Genomic DNA, 18,905 nt, shown 5'->3' with positions numbered 1-18,905 from the left:
AGGAAGCAGGCTCCCTGCCGAGCAGAGAGCCCGATTTGGGGCTCGATCCCAGGACCCTGGGATCATGACCTGAGCCGAACGTAGAGGCTTTAACCCACTGAGCCACCCAGGCGCCCCTAACCTTCATGTTCTGGCTACTAAACTCTTTTGTGTCAGAATAGGGTGTGAGTGTATTATGACAGCCTTGTATGTTTCCAACGGACTAAGGGAGAAAACTTACTTCGTCATAGATAAGTCTAAAAATCGCTGTTCAAGGGCATAGTGATTGTGAAGCCTGGGGAAAAGATGTGGGAATAAAGACAAAGATCACCTGCAACGTTTGTAAAAAGCATTTTCTAGAGGCTCCCAGAGGTAAAGGGGAAGTGGAAAGCAATGTTTAGATTGTTGAACGTGACAATGGCTTTGGTATTGAGAAAGAATGCTTAGGTGTGAACTCCATAGTAATATCATTTCCATATGCCCTCTGGTACTATGAAGGAAATTGTTCTAAGTTACCTACTGTATGAAAATAGGAAGTAGCAAGAATAAGGTAGGGGGTTTTTTTGTTTTGCTTTTAGGGATTTTATTTATTTATTAGAGAGAGAGATTGAGCATGAGTGAGGTGAAGGGCAGAGGGAGAAGGACTCCATGCTGAGCAGGGAGCCCGATGTGGGACTTGATCCTAGGACTCTGGGGTCATGACCTGAGCCAAAGGCAGATCTTAAGCAAATGAGTCATCCAATCACCCAAGAATAACACAGTTTTGTGGGAAATCCAAATTTCAAAGGAATAAAGAGACCAGATCATGCAAAGTTCTCCCAGGGTCTGTAATCTCTTACAGGTAATGCTTCTCCAGGAGTGAGGGCTAATATGGGGCACCAACAGCAGAGCATCCCATGGAGTTCCAGAGAACAGCTGGACAACCAGACCCATTGTTCTCAAGCAAGATTCCTTCTATAACCCCTGTACCCAAAGTCCATGGCCATGTTTCAGTGCTGTAAGAGGTCCTGGAAACCAAATAGCACACCTTTTCTTGGAGGGAGAAGGGGTCGACTTTTCTTGATATTGTGTGAGTAAATTTATATTTTATTTTACATGTAATATAGTATATATTATATTATACATATATTATTTATATTCAATAAAAGTGATAATAAAACACATTTCAGAATGTGTTGAAGACATTTTTGGTTGAGGACAGGCCACTTTGGCCTCAGTTCTCCATTTCCACTCAAATTTACCTTTCCTCCCTGTTCCCTACCCCCTCCTTTCCATCACAAAGTAGACTCTTTCATAGTGCTGTGAACTTTAATAGAAAGGTCTAAAGACCGAAGGCCAAAAGTGTAAAGAAATGAAGAACATGAAAACTGACACAGCAGCAGTCCCTCCCAACACACTGGTCTGGGGCTCTGCACAGAAAATGATTCCACACCATGACTGAGGGGACACACTGGCCAAGGCTGGAGTGAAGAATCATGATTACATTCCATTTTTGCAACTTAAAAAAAATTACTTTGTTAGCATATAAACAGGTCGACCTCCAAATATAATTAGATTTTCAATTCACAAGTCTTTAACCAAGTGTGAGGAAAAGTTTATGTTCCATTAGAGAACACAACATGTGGAATGAAAAGAACGAGGATTTGAGTCCTGATTCACGGCACATTGTTTCAGCTTCCTGCCCTCACGTGAGACATTTATCAATCACTTAAATTTTGAGGCAGAGATAGCAGCATATGCTTTGTCTAGTTCATAGAGGCTCCAGTGAGATAATAGATGTAAAACCACTCTACAAATTAAATATTAATATAGAATGATAGCTGTTATTCTAAATAAGTTTTAGCATTACATCATGTATGTCATTATTTATTAAATGAGTGCCTACTTTCAAAATATTGGCTAAAAAAATGGAATCTCCTGTTACTGCAGTAAAAGAGCCCTTTGAATTTTGGAATTTTCCTCTTCCTTGTGGAACTCCTTCAAGGACATGGTTTAGCCATAAGCAGTTTTTAATTTAAAAATTCCCAGACTGGTTTAGCAATTTTGAGAAAAGAACCATTGCTGTTGGTGTTTCTGAGGATGCATCCTTTCAAAATATCTTTCTTACCTGCCTGGGTTCTGAACAAGTAGAGAAATAAAGATTAAGATTTTTGCTACTGATACAGGTATAATTGGAGAATGTAGCTCCATGTGAGAGGCAAATGGGCCACAGTCACAGAACGCGACAGCCAGCTGACCCCTGTCATTCACCTCACTACCATAGGTAGTGGTTCCAACTCAGGGACAAGCAAGGGACTCAGGATCCCCTATGGGCAGCCAGATTTATTGTTTCAACCACAGAGGACACTTAGCCCCTTAGCAATTTAGTCCCTTCATACAGGAGTTGCTCAGAGGAAATCCTTCCTCAGGGAGACCGGCATGGAAAGACATTTCTCTGTTAAAAACTTCCCTAGAGGATTTACATTGATTTTAGTGAACAAATACGAATCCCCACTATACAAAAATGAACCAAATCAGTGTGGCTTGTGCACCACTAAAAACTCACCCCTCTCCTCCAAAATTTTAGAATCCAAATATTTAAAATTTGTTATAAAAGGTAATAAGAAAATATACCATGAAGCCTATGGTAGATTAAAAAAAAAAAAAGTATCTGTGTTTGGTGACAATGGCATGCGTGGTCACTGCAATTTTATTTTTAGTGTTTGTAGACACATGGAAGTGTACAAAAATATACCTGCTGTGTGTTTTTTGCTTTTTGTTTTGGTCCACTTCTACCTTTAAGTTAACTACTGAGCAATGAGGTCATTGAGCCGATTATCAACTCTGATAAACAAAATGAAGACCTATGAATCCAAAATACGTATTTTTCTAGCTATAACCCTACACATCACATGTGTTTTGTCAGTGTCTTTCCAGAATTTTTATTTCCAAGTACATATTTTTCTTACAAACGAGAACACCACTTACTGATCTCCTTCCGCACGCTCTGCTCCTCCTTCCCTGCTGGGGACGTTCCTCCGCTTTCGCTGCTCCCGGATTTGGAAAGATCCTTCAAGCCCTTCCCCATTTGCCACTTCTTCCACAGCATATTCCCTGACGACACGACATCTTTGTTATCGGAACTCACAGAACTCTTTGTGTCTGACTCTCTTGTGGCACTTGACAAAGTTTCAACTACAACACGACATGTGCGTTAGCCAAGACGAGCTTGTATTCTATAAAATCATATGCAGAAAGTAGCGAGGGCTTGTGGGAACCAGGTTTGGAGCTGACTGGAAAGCTTTGCCACCTCCAACGAGAGCACTAGTGATAATAATCATTGGTAGCCTCAGAAATTATTTGGATGGCCCAAACCACTGATGTGTCTGGAAGCATACCTCAGGATACCAACACATCACATAAAAATAGAGGCTTTGGGAAGGTGAGACATTGCAAGTGGAAATGGGATCTCTGAACACTGGGACCACTGCTAGGGTGGGCCCTGAAGGAGGTAGCAACCTGCCTTGTATGGGAAATGTATGTGAATGCGGTTCTCTCTGGAGAGGGAGCCCTGTGTCTAGGCACTTGTCTAAAATTATCTTAAAATAGAGGTGAGAAGAGCTCTTGCTTGTGAAGTTGCAAAGCTGGGAAGTTTTTCCTTAATGCTACAATTCTGCTCCCAATGTTCTAGATCTTTATGCCTGGGGGAGAAAAAACTGTGTAAAACCTATCACAGCTTCCACGTTATACAGACATTCTCCCCCCATTTATCAATTGCAGATAATTTAATTAATGTTATATTCTGCTTTGAATAAAAGGTGATAATAGGTTAGTAATTGAAAGCATGGAGAAATGTTAAAATAAATACACATTTTAACATATTATTAAAATTAATGTACCCTTCAGACAAAATGGATCAAAAAAATTAAAAATAAATTTATTTTAGGAAGTTTAACTTACATAAAATAGACAAATTTCTTCTAAAACACACTTTACCAATCTGACAAAAGAAGACTTAGAAGAGCTTCATTTCATGGTGAGGGATGGAAAGTATATACTGTATTCGTCCAAATATATGAAGTTCAAGAACAGGCAAAATGGAAACAGGGTAATAGAGCTCAGACTAGTTATTACTTTGAGGGAGAAGATGGCTGATGGAAGGGGAATGAGGAAGACTTTGGGGATGTTTAAGTGTTTTATATCTTGATAATGGTGGTTCCAGAGTGTGTATGGATATAAAAAACTTGTCAAGTTGTACAGTGAATATTTGTGTCTTTACTGCGTGAATGTTGTAGGACAAGGTCAGCCTCCTCTGAGCCTTGCTCTTGACTAGGCCTTGTCCTTGGTTTGTGAATTCCAGTTTAGGCAAAGAATACTGCTGGACTAATTTATCAAGAAATGCCCCCCACCCCCGCTTTGATATTCCAATCCAGCTCCTCTCTTCCCCCTACCCTCGATATCTAACCAAGTTTTCTGGGTAACTTTCCACCCACTCCCTACCTAGTCATTATAAAATCCCACTTGTCCATGCTGTATTCAAAGTTGAATTCAATCTCTCTCTCTCCTACTGCAACAGTCTTGACTCCTATTGCAATAGTTTGAATAGTGTTCCTTGTCATTTTTAACAAGTGTCCTGTGCAACATTTTTCTTTTCATATAACTTAATATATTTTTAAAAACAATAATAAACTCTAATAAAATAATAAAATTTAAAATAATGAGATGATAGAATCATAATAAAACCTATTCACTTTTGTATTCTCGATATGACATTAGACTTCAACACTTAGGAAAGTGAGTACTTTGGGAGTTAGAAATATTTCAAATCCTACTCTATTACTTTTTAGATCTGTGACTTAGGAAGTTTGGTGACTCTCTGAGCATTGGTCTCTTTATCTGTACAAAGGAATAATAGTGTCTACCTCATAGCTGTTGTAGGTTGAAAGGAGATAAACAGTTCTGTGAAGAGTACCCATCCCAGGAAACAAAATCAGGGTGATATTTGCTGTTTATACTCTTTATATAAAAAGTTAAGGGGCATTATCATTATAAAAATCACTGAATTGCATTCCTAAGAACATAAACATGGAAAAGCATAGTTGGGGATGTTAACATCTTCGGCCTACCTGGGCATCCCAAGGAGGTTATAGATAGGGGCAGTGAAGGGTTAGTGAAGGTGCTCTGGGGTCATGGAGAGCTATCTGCAAGCTGGCCTGTCTCTGGGTATCTTGTGAATTTAGCAAATTGCAAAGTAAATCACTCTGGGCCTGTGTCCTTATCGGTAAGCCAGAAATCATATTATAGATTACAGATTATAGTGAATTCATGCGAGTGTTCAATGAAATAATTAGTATTTTCAGTTCTGGGCCCATAACAATCACTCAATAAAAGCAGTTAGCTTTATCTTACTGTTATTATTCACAGCTATTATTACTAGAAAGTTGCCAGATTAACAGTCGTGGGCCTGCCTTCAAATTCACACACTGCTATCTTGACCTAGGCTTCACTCTTATTTCTGGTTTCATCTTTTCTTAAATGGAGAAAACCATATCTACTTGGGGAGAAAGCAAACATCTGCTTGATTTAAAAAAAAAAAAAAAACAGAATCTATTTTCCTATCCTGTAGAATCCTCTGTCTTTTAAGAGGTGCAAAGCACAGCTCCATGCTCTGAGGTGGCTGGGGCAGGGCTCACTGACCTTCCTCCAGAGCTTTGGTTTGGCTCTCAGACACAGGCATGCTGTCCGCATCCGGTATTTTCTTAATGAACCGGCTGAGGTAATGCAGGCGAGCCTGGGAAGCCTAAAGAACAAACATTATCAATGAATGGCCCAGGAAACAACATTTCAAGAGTGCATGAAAGAAAGAGGAAAGTGAGAATAAATAATGGCAGTTTGAACTAGGCCAGCTCTTATTATCCAATAAACTCAAATTCTAAGCCATCCATAATTCTGACCGTTCTTTCCGAGAGCTAACAAAGAAGCAGTCTTAAAACGGATACACAAGGCCTGCAGCCTTAGGTCCAGTTGCTCCTGAACCTTTTTCATCTGGCTTAATAACCCTGAGTAGGGACACGAAACACATATGAGTAATAATGGCTCACTATAGCGATGATTCTTACATAGAGTAGGGAGGGAGATGTGAAGTATGTATATTCCACAAGGAGCTGCACAGGCTTTTTATCCACTCAAGGCTGTTCAAAGTACATGAAAACCCATATTAAACATGTTTATGCTTTCTTACTTAGGAGTGTGAGGACAGATATGGATACTGATGAGGAAACAGAAGGCAAGCTGAGGCTGAGGACAAAGCAGAACCTGACACCCCACAACCCCCCCCCCCACCAATGGGATCTATGTGACATTCCTCAGGCTCTTTCTGGCTGCCCTAAAACTAAGGAAAGGAAAAACAAATAGTTAATCTATAGAGATCACAATCCTGCAAGACCCAAGTCTCCCTCAGTTTACAAATGTCTCAGCAATTTATAAGAACGAAGCACTTCTATCAACAGCCTAGCTTCCAGAAGGAAATGTAGATACAATTATATGTGCTTATAACCTGCAGCCTATTCACAGATACTTGAAGCAGGCAGAGTATAATGTTCCTCCAGGAAGTTTCCAACTATCTTCATGTTAATGCCTTGCTAGAGGGTAAAACAACCTAACTTGACAGTCGCAAGGCCTCTAGTATCCTGTGAGTCTTCTTTAACAATGAAAGTTCTTTCAGAAACCTCTCTTCTTCCTTACCTCTCCCAACCCCATAGTATATAGTCAGCCACCGCTCACAACCTTGAGCAGCAGCTCTTTCCGCCTATGGGTCCTGTCCCTGTGCTTCAATAAACCAATATTTTGCACCAAAGACGTCACAAGAATTCTTTCTTGGTCATTGGCTCCAGACCTCACCCCACTGAACCTCATGTATATTCCAAAACCACATCAATACAGCCCACACTACGTAAAAGAACGAGGAAACCCACAGTTTGGACCAATAAAGTGGCACCATCATGTGCTTCCCTTTTGTGAGTCATCTGGTATCAGCCATTCCGCACATTTCACAGTGTGTTTAAATATGGTCTTAACATGTAGTTAGTGAGTGTCTAACAAAATTCCAGATACCGTTCCTAAAGGAAAGACTATGTGCTTTCACCGTCGTGGCTCTCACTTCAGACTGGTGCCTAGGAATGGAAAGTTAAAGAACAACTTTTCCAACTCAAGTGACCTTGATAGCTCTTCCTGGCTCAGTCATCTCCCAGGCTTGCTTCATGGCTCGGATTTCATCTGCTCGTTCTGTATCCTTTTTCACTTCAAAAAATTCTGCTTCATTGTGTTCTGTGACCAACCTCAAAATCCAGTAGGGTTTATTTGGGTCTTCTTGTTGAGGGTGAACAGTGGATATCTGATAAATAAAAACCTTTGGGTTAGGTATTGCCCTCCAGTCAAAAGGGTCTGGATTTTAGCTCACGACCCATAATTTCACTATTAAGTATGTACCCAGGAGAAATGAAAACACATGTTCACAAAAATACTTGGACAAAAAAATTCATTACAGCTTTATGCTCACAATAGCCAAAAAAAGGAGGAGACAATATAAATGTCTATCAATTGATGAATAGATAAACAAATTATCATATATTCATATCATTGAACACTACCTTAACAATAAAAAGTAATAAACTACTGAAGTATACCACAGTTAAGATGGATCTTACAGATAGACATCATACTGAGATAAAGCAGCCAAGCACAAAAGAATACAACTTGGGTGACTCATTTGTTTGAAATTCCAGAACAGACAAAAACAGCTACCTGGTGTGAGGTGTGAAGATGACAGAGTCCATTGCAAACAGGTTTGAGGGAATCTCCAACCTTATGGAAATGATCTATCCCTTATACCTTGATAGAGATGTAGATTACAGCATGTAATGCTGTAATACACTAGTCAAATGTAATACACTAGTCAAAATTCATTGAATTGTACAATTAATTTTACTGCATTTCACTAAACACAAATTTTATCTAAAATGTAAGGAAAAAAATTCTAAATTACATTTAGAGTTATGTGGCACCTCTTTACAAAAATTAGGGTAGGGATAGTTGATCATGCCACGTGTGGATACACTAGATATATATTCATTATGAAAGTAACATTTTGATATCTTCTAGGATTATTTTCATTTTTATAAGCCATAAGCTGGGAGCAGATTGATTTAGGACTTGAAATATCTAATTTTTTTAAGACTTTTTTTTTTATTTGATAGAGATCACAAGTAGGCAGAGAGGCAGACAGAGAGAGAGAGGAAGGGAAGCAGGCTCCCTGCCGAGCAGAGAGCCCGAAGCGGGGCTTGATCCCAGAACCCTGGGATCATGAGCTGAGCCGAAGGCAGAGGCTTTAACCCACTGAGCCACCCAGGTGCCCCTAGGACTTGAAATATCTAGATGAGTGATGCTCATTGGTGACAATCTGGTAGGGAGAGAGGCTTGAATCTAATGTGGTTACTAGCACTTTACACATGATTGAGACAATTGTCAATTATTCATGTTGAATAATGAAGATGGGGAAGCAGGGATCGGTAGGACCACTGAATAAAGTTGTTGTGGGCAGTTTGGTTTCAATGTTACCAAAAAGATCTCCTTGCTTTCTACAATATTCCTCTAATATTCTGATGAGAACTTAAATCTCACAATTGGAAATTCTTTTCTCTCTTCCTTTTACAACACGGTACAAAAGATTTTATCATCTTTTATATTGTTTAATAAATGAGTTCATCAGAAACTCTGGGGTCAGGAAAGGGAGTATGATGAAGGACTAGGGGGGCACTGTAAGAGTTTATGGATTGAGTTAAGCTTATTTGTTTTAAATTTCAATTTGTTTTAAATTTCAATAATTTATTTTGTTGATGATAAAAATATTTTTTTCAGTGCCTTCAAATAATTGATTTCTTAACACTAAATGATAAACTGGAGCTACAGCTAGAAAAGTTAACACACAACATTATCTCGTTCAAGAGGAACAAAATACTTTCTTGAAACCACTTCATCTATATTTTCTAACAAAACAATGTTAAAATAACCTAATTTTAAAAAGAAAACTGTATCTAGTCCTTTCAAAAGTAATAATCCCTTGGTAGAGAAACTTCTCTTTTTCTGTATCCATTTAGATATTACAATAAAAGTAGCATTTGGGGGGCGCCCGGGTGGCTCAGTGGGTTAAAGCCTCTGCTTTCGGCTCGGGTCATGATCCCAGGGTCCTGGGCTCGAACCCCACATCGGGCTCTCTGCTCAGCAGGGAGCCTGCTTCCTCCTCTTCTCTCTCTGCCTGTCTCTCTGCCTACTTGTGATCTCTGTCTGTCAAATAAATAAATAAAATCTTTAAAAAAAAAAAAGTAACATTTGGATTGTAAAATGTAGCTAGTGAAAACATAAGCACTATAAATTTAAGAAGAAATTAGCTTTTTTATGTGAAATAAAATCAATGATCAAATAAATTCAACATGATTATGGTAATTAAAGTAAAAATACAAAATATAATATAATAGTTTTCAGTTTCTTGTTTGGCACATGTATTAATACATTTTAAAACATGAAAAGATAAAATACCAAGGTCTACCAAACAACTGGCACAATATTAAGATTCCTAAAGCTTAGTTATCAATATCCTAAAAACCCAATTCCAATATGAATTTTGTAACCAAGAATACATTTGGTGCTATGCAAACTGATCCAAACACCATCTTTTTCAGTATTCCCCAGAATTCAGGAGCATTTCAAAGTTAACTCAGGATGAATCCCATAATTCCTTATTAAATGGTGGATTTTCTGAACAAGCTTCTCATTTTTTATTCTATATGTGCACATTTGTCACAATTTCAAAAAAAGTGGAAGGCCACCAAACATGTTAGTTTTTAATTTTATCCAGTCATTAATTTTCTGCAAAATTACTTTTCCTTGGCTTAATATTTTTGCAAGATTTTTCATTTTTTCATTTCCTTATTTATTTTGTTATTTTTGATGTAGTGTTCTGTGATTCATTATTTGCATATAACACCCACTGCTCCATGCAATCTGTGCCCTCCTTAATACCCACCACCAGGCTCACCCATCTCCCTACCCCTTCCCCTCTAAAACCCTCACTTTGTTTCTTGGAGTCCATAGTCTCTCATGGTTCATCCCCCGCTCTGATTTCCACCTCTTCATTTTTCCCTTCCTTCTCCTAATGTCCTCTATGCTATTCCTTATGTTCCACAAATAAGTGAGACCATATGATAATTGACTTTCTCTGCTTGATTTATTTCACTTATCATAATCTCCAATCCCATCCATGTTGATGCAAAATTTGGTATTCATCCTTTCTGATGGCTGAGTAATACTCCATTGTATATATGGACCACATCTTCTTTATCTATTCATCTGTTGAAGGGCATCTCAGCTCTTTCCACAGTTTGGCTGTTGTGGACATTGCTACTATGAACACTGGGGTACATATGGCCCTTCTTTTCACTACATCTGTATCTTTGGGGTAAATCCCCAGTAGTGCAATTGCTGGGTCATAGGGTAGCTCTATTTTTAATTTTTTGAGGAACCTCCACACTGTTTTCCAAAGTGGCTGTGCCAACTTGCATTTCCACCAACAGTGTAAAAGGGTTCACCTTTCTCCACAACCTTTCCAACATGTGTTGTTTCTTGCCCTGTCAATTTTTGCCATTCTCACTGATGTAAGGTGGTATCTCAATGTGGTTTTGATTTGAATTTTCCTGATGGCTAATGATGATGAATATTTTTTCATCTGTCTGTTAGCCATTAGTATGTATTCTTTTGAGAAGTGTCTGTTCATGTTTTTTGCCCATTTTTTGACTTGTTTTTTGGATGCTGAGTTTGAGTTTTTTATAGTTCTGATATATATATCAGCTCTTTGTAGTGTCATTTGCAAATATCTTCTCCCATTCCATGGGTTGCCTCTGTTGTGTTGACTGTTTCCTTTGTTGTGCCGAAGGTTTTTATCTTGATGAAGCCCAAAGGTTCATTTTCTTTTTTGTTTCCCTTGTCTTTGGAGACTGTCTTGAAAGAATTTGCTGTGACTAAGGTCGAAGAGGGTATTACCTATGTTCTCTTCTAGGATTTTGATGGATTCCTCTCTCATATTGAGGTCTTTCATCCATTTTGAGTTTATCTTCGTGTATGGTGTAAGAGAATGGTCAAGTTTAATTTTTCTGTATATAGCTGTCCAATTTTCCCAGCACCATTTATTGAAGAAACTGTCTTTTTTTTTTTCCACTGTATAATTTTTTCCTGCTTTGTTGAAGATTATTTAACCATAGACTTGAGGGTCCATATCTGGGCTCTCTCTTCTGTTCCATTGGTCTATGTTTTTGTGCCAGTATCGTGCTGTCTTGGTAATCACAGATTGTAATGTAGCTTGAAATCAGGCAACATGATGCCCCCAGCTTTGTTTTTCTTTTTCAACATTTCCTTAGCAATTTGGGTCTTTTCTATTCCACAAATTTTAGGATTGTTTGTTCTAGCAATTTGAAAAATGTCATTGGCATTTTGATCAGGATGGCTTTGAAAGTATAGATGGCTCTAGGCAGTATAGACATTTTAACAATGTTTATTCTTCTGATCCATGAGCATGGAATGTTTTTGTACCTTCAGTTTCTTTCATGTGTGTTCTGTAGTTTCTAGAGTATAGATCTTTTACCTCTTTGGTTACATATATTCCAAGGTATCTTATGGTTTTGGGTGCTATTGTAAATGGAATCAATTCTCTAATTTCTCTTTCTACAGTTACATTGTTTGTGTATATGAAAGCGACTGATTTCTGTTCATTGATTTTGTATCCTGCCACATTTCTGAATTTCTGAATTGCTAGTAGTTTGGGGTGGAGTCTTTTGGGTTCTCCACATGAAGTATCATGTGATCTGTGAGGAGAGAGAGTTTGACTCCTTTGCCATTTTGAATACCTTTTATTATTTTTTGTTATTGTTGTTGTTGTTGTTGTTGTTGTCTGATTGCTGTTGCAGGACTTCTAGTACTATGTTGAACAACTGTGGTAAGAGTGGGCATCCTTGTCATGTTCCTGATCTGAAGGGAAAGGCTCTTAGCTATTCCCTATTGAGAATGATATGTGCTGTGGGTTTTTCATAGATGGATTTTATGAAGTTGAGTTTTAATCAGAAAATGATGCTGTATTTTGTTAAATGCTTTTTCTGCATCAATTGAGAGGACTATGTGTTTCTTCTCTCTTCTCTTATTGATTTTTTCTATCACATTGATTGATTTACAAATGTTGAACCACCTTGTATCCCATGGATAAATCCCACCTGGTCATGGTGGATAATCTTTTTAATGCACTGTTGGATCTATTAGCTAGGATCTTGTTGAGAATCTTGGCATCCATATTCATCAGGAATATTGGTCTGAAATTTTCCTTTCTGGTGGGGTTTTTGCCTGGTTTGGGGATCAGGGTAATGCTGGCTTCATAAAAAGAATCTGGAAGTCTTCCTTCAGTTTCTATTTTTTGCAACAGCTTCAGGAGAATAGGTATTAGCTCTTCTTTGAAGGTTTGGTAGAATTCTCCAGGAAACCATTAGGTCCTGGGCTCTGGTTCTTTGGGAGGTTTTTGACCACTGTTTTAATCTCATTACTGATGTTAGTCTATTCAGGTTGTCAATTTCTTCCTGATTCAGTCTTGGTAGTTTATAGGTTTCCAGGAATGAATCCATTTTTCCAGGTTGCTTAATTTATTGGCATATAGCTGTTGATAATAATTTCTGATAATTGTTTCTATTTCCTTGGTGTTAGTCGTGATGTCTCCCTTTTCATTCATAATTTTATTGATTTGGGTCCATTCTCTTTTCTTTTGGATAAGTCTGGCCAGTGGTTTATCAACCATCTTAATTTTTTCAAAGAATCAACTTCTAATTTTTTTGATGTGTTCTACTGTATTTCTGATTTCTAATTCATTGATCTCTGCTTCAATCTTAATTATTTCCCTTCTTGTGTGTGGGTTAGGCTTAATTTGTTATTGATTCTCCAGTTCTTTAAGGTGTAAAGACAGGTTGTGTGTTCGGGATTTTTTTGTTTTTTAGTGTGATGCTTGAATGACTATGTTTTCCCCCTTAGGACTGCCTTTGCTATAACCCATAGTTATTGGACACATGTGTTTTTGTTCTCATTGGTTTCCATAAATTGTTGAATTTCTTCTTTGATTTACTAGTTGACTGAAACATTCTTGAGCAGGATGGTCTTTACTTCCAAGTGTTCGAATTTCTTCCAAACTTTTTCTTGTGATTGAGTTGTAGTTTGAAAGCATTGTGGTCTGAGAATATGCAGAGAATAATCTCAGTCTTTTGGTATCAGTTGAGACCTGATTTGTGATCCAGTATATAGTCTATTCTGGAGAGAGTTCCATGAGTGCTCAAGAAGAATGAATATTCTGTTGTTTTGGGGTGGAATGTTCTATATATATCTATGAGGTGCATCCAGTCCAGTGTGCCATTCAAAGCTCTTGTTTCTTTGTTGATTTTCTGTTTAGATGATTTGTCTATTACTGAGAGTGGAGTGTTAAGGTCCCCTACAATTAATGTATTATTATCAATAGGTCTCTTTATTTTGGTTAACAGTTGGCTTATGTAGTTGGCTGCTCCTATGTTGGGGGCATAGATATTTACAATTGTTAGGTCTTCTTGTTAGATGGACCCTTTAAGAATGAAATAGTGTCCGTCTGTATCTCTAACTCAGTCTTTAGCTTAAAATCTAATTTGTCTGACATGAGAATTGCTACCCCAGCTTTCTTTTGAGGTCCATTGGCATGACAGATGGTTCTCCATCCCTTCACTTTCAGTCTGGATGTATCTTTAGGTTCAAAATGAGTCTCTTGTAGAAAGCATATGGATGGGTCCTGTCTTTTTGTCCAATTTGCAACCCTGTGCCATTTTATGGGAGCATTTAGGCCATTCACATTGGGAGTGATTATTGAAAGATATGATTTTATTGTCAATCATGTTGCCTGTGAAGTCCTTGTTTCTATAGATTGTCTCCATATATTTCTGCTCGATATCACTCTTCGGATCTTTTTCCTTTTATGGAACCTCCCTTAATATTTCTTGTGGGGCCAGCTTAGTGGTAACATATTGTGTCAGTTTCTGCTGCTCCTCGAAACTCCTTATCTCTCCATCCATTCTGAATGACAGTCTTGCTGGATAAAGAATTCTTGGCTGTATGTTCTTCTCATTTAGTTCCCTGAATACATCTTGCCAGTCTGGCTTGCCAGGTCTCTGTGGATAGGTCTGACATTATTCTGATGTTCCTCCCTCTGTATGTAAGGAATCTCTTCCCCCTAATTGCCCTTACAATGGTTTCCTTGATTCTAAGATTTGCAAGATTTACTATTACATGCCAGGGCATTTGTCTGTTCCCCCATGATCTTGGGAGGGGTTCTCTCTGCCTCTAGGACATGAATTCTGTTTCATTCCCCAGATTAGGACATTCTCAGCTGCAATTTACTCAAATATATTTTCTAGTCCTCTCTCTTTCTCCACCCCCTCTGGGATCCCAACAATTCTGACAATGGAATGTTTCATGGCATCATTTATTTCTCTAATTCTGTTTTCGTGGATTTTAAACTGTTTGTTCCAGGCCTCTTCCTGTTTCTTCTTTTCCATCAGCTTGTCTTCTAGATTACTAATTCATCCTTCTGCTTCATTTACCCCAGCTATTAGATACCCTAGCTATCTAGACTAGATTGGATCTAATTGATAGCATTTTTTAAGTTCTGCCAGATCAGTTCTCATTTCTGCCCTTAGAAAATCTATGTTGCCATTAATGATTTTCTCCTTCCTACCTAGTCTGTGTAACTGTTCCCCTGAATTCTGTTTCTGACCTCTTGCTTATATATCCATTATTTCTGTGACAGAGTTCATAGTCTCTGGTCTTTCCTATGTTGGGGGTTCCTTTTCTTAGTCATTCTGTTGAGGGGTGGTTGAAGGATTATACAGAGTCCAAATTATTGACCACAGGCCAAGGAAGATGCACTTGTTTTATAGAGACCTTAGGGTTGTCAGCCTCTTGTTCTTCCAGCCTGTGTTCTGGGGGAGGGGACTGCCACACTGTTACTCAGGTAACCCTCTTTGGGTAGAATTGTTCTGCCCCCTGTGGAGGGGGAATGGGCTCAATGAAAACCAGGTTTGGGGGACTTTTGTTCTCTGGTGGCTTTTTCTGGCAGCTTTCTGCATCCCCCACCCTGAGAGTCAGAGCAGAAGTGTCCGTATCCAAACCTCTGTCTCAGAACAGAGAGATTGCAGTCTGGCTCTCAGTGAGCTCTCCAGACCACACTGTCTCCACTTCTGTCTGTGCTGCCCAAAACCACAGCATCCTGGTTGTGAGCCCCACAGCAGCTCTCTAAGCTCTTGCTTCAAGGTCCAGGCATGTCTCTGTCCTTTGTGCTTCTAAAACCTCCAGCCGCCCCCAGTTCCCAATTGTGTCCCTGCAGCTCCAGGTTTCAGTCTAGGGTGCTGCCCTAAAGTCCTTTCCTCACAGCTACCAGTCTGCAAGTCTGTGCCCAGTCCCCAGTATGGGAGGCTTTTGTGCTCCAGTGGCACAGGATCCCAGAGGCTCCCTCCCCCTTCCATTTGTCTTCTGATGTATGTCCGCAGAATCATGAATCCCTGCTTCCTACCTCAAGACCAACCACCTAAAATATTCTGTTTGTAGAGATCCAGATATATCTTCTTATATCACAAGCTGATTTCATGGGTGTTCAGAATGGTCTGGTAGATATCCAGCACAATTCAGGGGATTGGTTAAAAGAAGGCCCTCTACTCCTCTGCCATCTTTTTCTTTTCTTTTTTTAAATTTTTTTTTTTATGTACCTCAACCCTTCCAACTTCAGCTTTTCATTTTGACTTTCATCTAGAGGTATGTTTTCACACATTATAGGACTAAATCTACAATAGATATCAGGAAGTAAAAAAACATCAAGATCTATATGGACTTCCATATCTATAGCAGTTTATAACATTAGACGGTTTGGTTTTCAAACTTATGTATATCATGGTATCTCTCATATGTCTCTTATAATGTCCAGTGCCTAGGGATACTATGTACTTATGGGACATCTGGCCAAAATGTTTATGCTCATGCAGTGCTAACACTTAGGAGTTATTTAGAAGCAAACCACCTTGATGAAGATCATTTCATCAAATGTACACTCTGCAAAGTAGCCTAGAGTAGCAGATGAGGCTCAAATGTCCTTCCACATTTTATACGGACAGTTCCCCCAAATAGTGAGACTTGACTCTGGGGAAATGACCATAGTTTTTTTTGTTTTGTTTTGTTTTGTTTTTAAAGATTTTATTTATTTATTTGACAGAGATCACAAGTAGGCAGAGAGGCAGGCAGAGAGAGAGGGAGGAAAGCAGGCTCCCCGCTGAACAGAGAGCCCAATATGGGGCTCGATCCCAGGACCCTGAGATCATGACCTGAGCCGAAGGCAGAGGCTTAACCCACTGAGCCACCCAGGCGCCCCTTGACCATAGTTTTTGAACACAAAAGCTTTTGGCATTCCTCCTCTGTTTTTCATGGTACTTACTGCAGCTACCACAACACAGCTAGGACTTCTTACTCATTCAGTCATTAGTTCATATCCCATTCTAACCTTAAGAGTACTTCCCCATGTTTGACTCATAAAATGCCTGGCTCCAACTCATTTTGACTGCTTTAACAATGACATTTTATAAAAACATATGGGATGTTAATTTTTTATAAAGTTCCTCACATTCATCCAGGGCCCTATGAAACAACCCAAATATGCAAGCTCATATGGCCCTGTGCTTATACCTACAATGCAGTCAAGATGCTGAGGAAATGGGTTCTAAGTAATTTCAACTAATTTTCAATGTATCTGAAGAGCAACCACATCACCTTGCTCCTCTGCCATCAGTTGTGAGAATTTGGATACCTCTTCTTTTCATTGGCTTCATGAAGCCAATTAAGGCCTGAAGAGCACCAATTCTTATATCAGTTGTAATAAATATAAATTAACTCTTTCCACAAAATCCTCTTCTTTTCCCTCAAGACATTCCAGCAGATAAAGAGTCAGTTCTTCAATCTTATTAATGCAAAGCTTTGGGTCTGCTGTTCTTAATGTTTGAACTAAAGCTCAGGTTCTGTCATTAATATTCACCCTTGTATTCTTTTCTTGCTGAAGAGATAAATTCTTTCTCTCCTTTGCTTGTTTGTTTTTGCCATAGTCTGCTCAGCTTTGATCACTTGTTTTTATTCTTCTGACTCAATCATACTTTGATCTGGAGATAAGCCCACCAGTATAACTGGCTATTAGGCTTGTACACCTTCAATGGGATAAGAAAGTAAGTTTAGCAGTACTTTGTTTAGTTGAAACTGGAAGAATCTCAGCTGTCCCAGTGGGGCTTGCAGGCTTGTCCATAGGGTATAAGGAAAATATGAGCACAACTTCTGTCAGTCAGGATGCTAGGACCTGGAGAACTGGATTTTTCTTCTTCAATGTGTTTATCTTTAATTTCTGATTTATCCTGGAAATGTTTATTTTCCTTTTATAAGGCATTTTTTCCCTTACACCTGAAGTTTGAATTAATATGATTTGATAGAAATTGGAATGACTCTTCAAATTTTATGGTAATACTATTTGTATAATAAAAGACTTTGCCTATCTTTGTCTTCATTCACATGACATCCCCCCACCAGAAGAGTATTTTTTGCTGACTGAACACTGTATTTCTTCAGGGATTTGATGGTTTGTTTAATGTTTTTCTGTTTTAACCAGCCACTAACTGATTTTTTTTTAAATAATCTTAAACTTGCTTTACCTTGAGCTAAATGTGAAATCATTACATTCTGATGGATAAAAACAACCTTCAAAACAAATTTCAAAGTATTTTTAAAAATAGGACATTTGTGTGGCTCAGTCGGTTAAGCATCCAACTTTTGATTTCAGCTCCGGTCATGACCTCAGTGTCCTGAGACTGAGTCTTATATGGGGCTCTGTGTGCATCTGCTGGAGATTCTCTCCCTCTTCTTCTCTCACTGTCCTTCCCCTGACTTGTGCTCTCTCTCTCTCAAATAAGTAAATAAATCTTTACCAAAAAAAAAAAAAGTAAATAAATATAGGACATAGGGATGATCACTTTTATAAGTCCTTTGGGAGCTGAAGTCCTAAGTTTTAAAATTTCAATATGTAAACTATGGGTGTTCGAAGAATAACAGGATTTACCATAGAATCTGCTTCTCTTTTGGTTCATTTACATCTTATTTTGCTTGTATGAAAACCTCCTTGTAGACGGATGTGACTTATCCTCCAATAATCTTTGGGTGAGCACAAAAAATGCAGCTGTTTCTCTCCTTCCAAGACTTCCTGTTTCATGGGATGCAGGTTGCAACTTCTGCAGCCTTGGCAACTTGCCTCTTCCTAGCACTGACATTGACTAGGTCAGCCTGCACCAACTGAATTCCAACACAAGGGAAGAGCCCCACCCAAGGGGTTACCCTTCCCCCCTCATCAGTTCCATTCTACTCTCAGCAGAGGTCAGGTTAAGCTTCTTTATTTCACCATGTTTCCAAAGGCAGACTCCAACTAGGAAATTAAACTTTGGTGGGGCACCAGAGTTGCTCGGTCTGTTAAGCATCCAACTCTTGGTTTCAGCTCAGGCCTTATCTCAGGGTCAAGAAAAGGAGCCCAGCATGGGCTCTGCACTGAGCATAGAGTCTGCTCAGGACTCTTTCTCCTTCTGTCCCTCCTCCCCACATATATATTCACATGCACTCTCTCTATCATATAAATAAATAAAATCTAGAAAGAAAAAGAAAGAAAGACAGATAAACAGACAAACTTGGCAATGCAGGTGGACAGCTTTTCTACGACTGAATTGTAGGACGTGATCACTGCCTCTTCCCCCTAATTTGTTAATTTCCCTTTAAAG

The 18,905-nt window shown here is 38.8% G+C and overlaps 1 protein-coding gene and 1 pseudogene across 1 annotated transcript in view; both read right to left on the bottom strand.

The window, feature by feature from the left end:
• The window catches only part of ADGB (androglobin), a 169,507-nt gene that overhangs the window by 8,283 nt on the left and 142,319 nt on the right, over positions 1-18,905 (bottom strand). Inside the window, exons 32-34 of the mRNA XM_047735160.1 lie at positions 7,175-7,351; positions 5,656-5,758; positions 2,947-3,153 (exon numbers count right to left, since the gene is read on the bottom strand). Coding sequence (XP_047591116.1) covers positions 2,947-3,153; positions 5,656-5,758; positions 7,175-7,351 — 487 coding nt within the window. The remainder of the gene's footprint in view (positions 1-2,946; positions 3,154-5,655; positions 5,759-7,174; positions 7,352-18,905) is intronic.
• LOC125102545 (calcium-independent phospholipase A2-gamma-like) lies at positions 9,814-18,349 on the bottom strand (annotated as a pseudogene).

The sequence above is a fragment of the Lutra lutra genome, chromosome 6 (assembly GCF_902655055.1).
Source record: "Lutra lutra chromosome 6, mLutLut1.2, whole genome shotgun sequence".
Classification (NCBI taxonomy): Eukaryota; Metazoa; Chordata; class Mammalia; order Carnivora; family Mustelidae; genus Lutra; species Lutra lutra.
The sequence above is the reverse complement of the archived record's forward strand: the minus strand, read 5'-3'. Positions and strand labels throughout refer to the sequence as shown.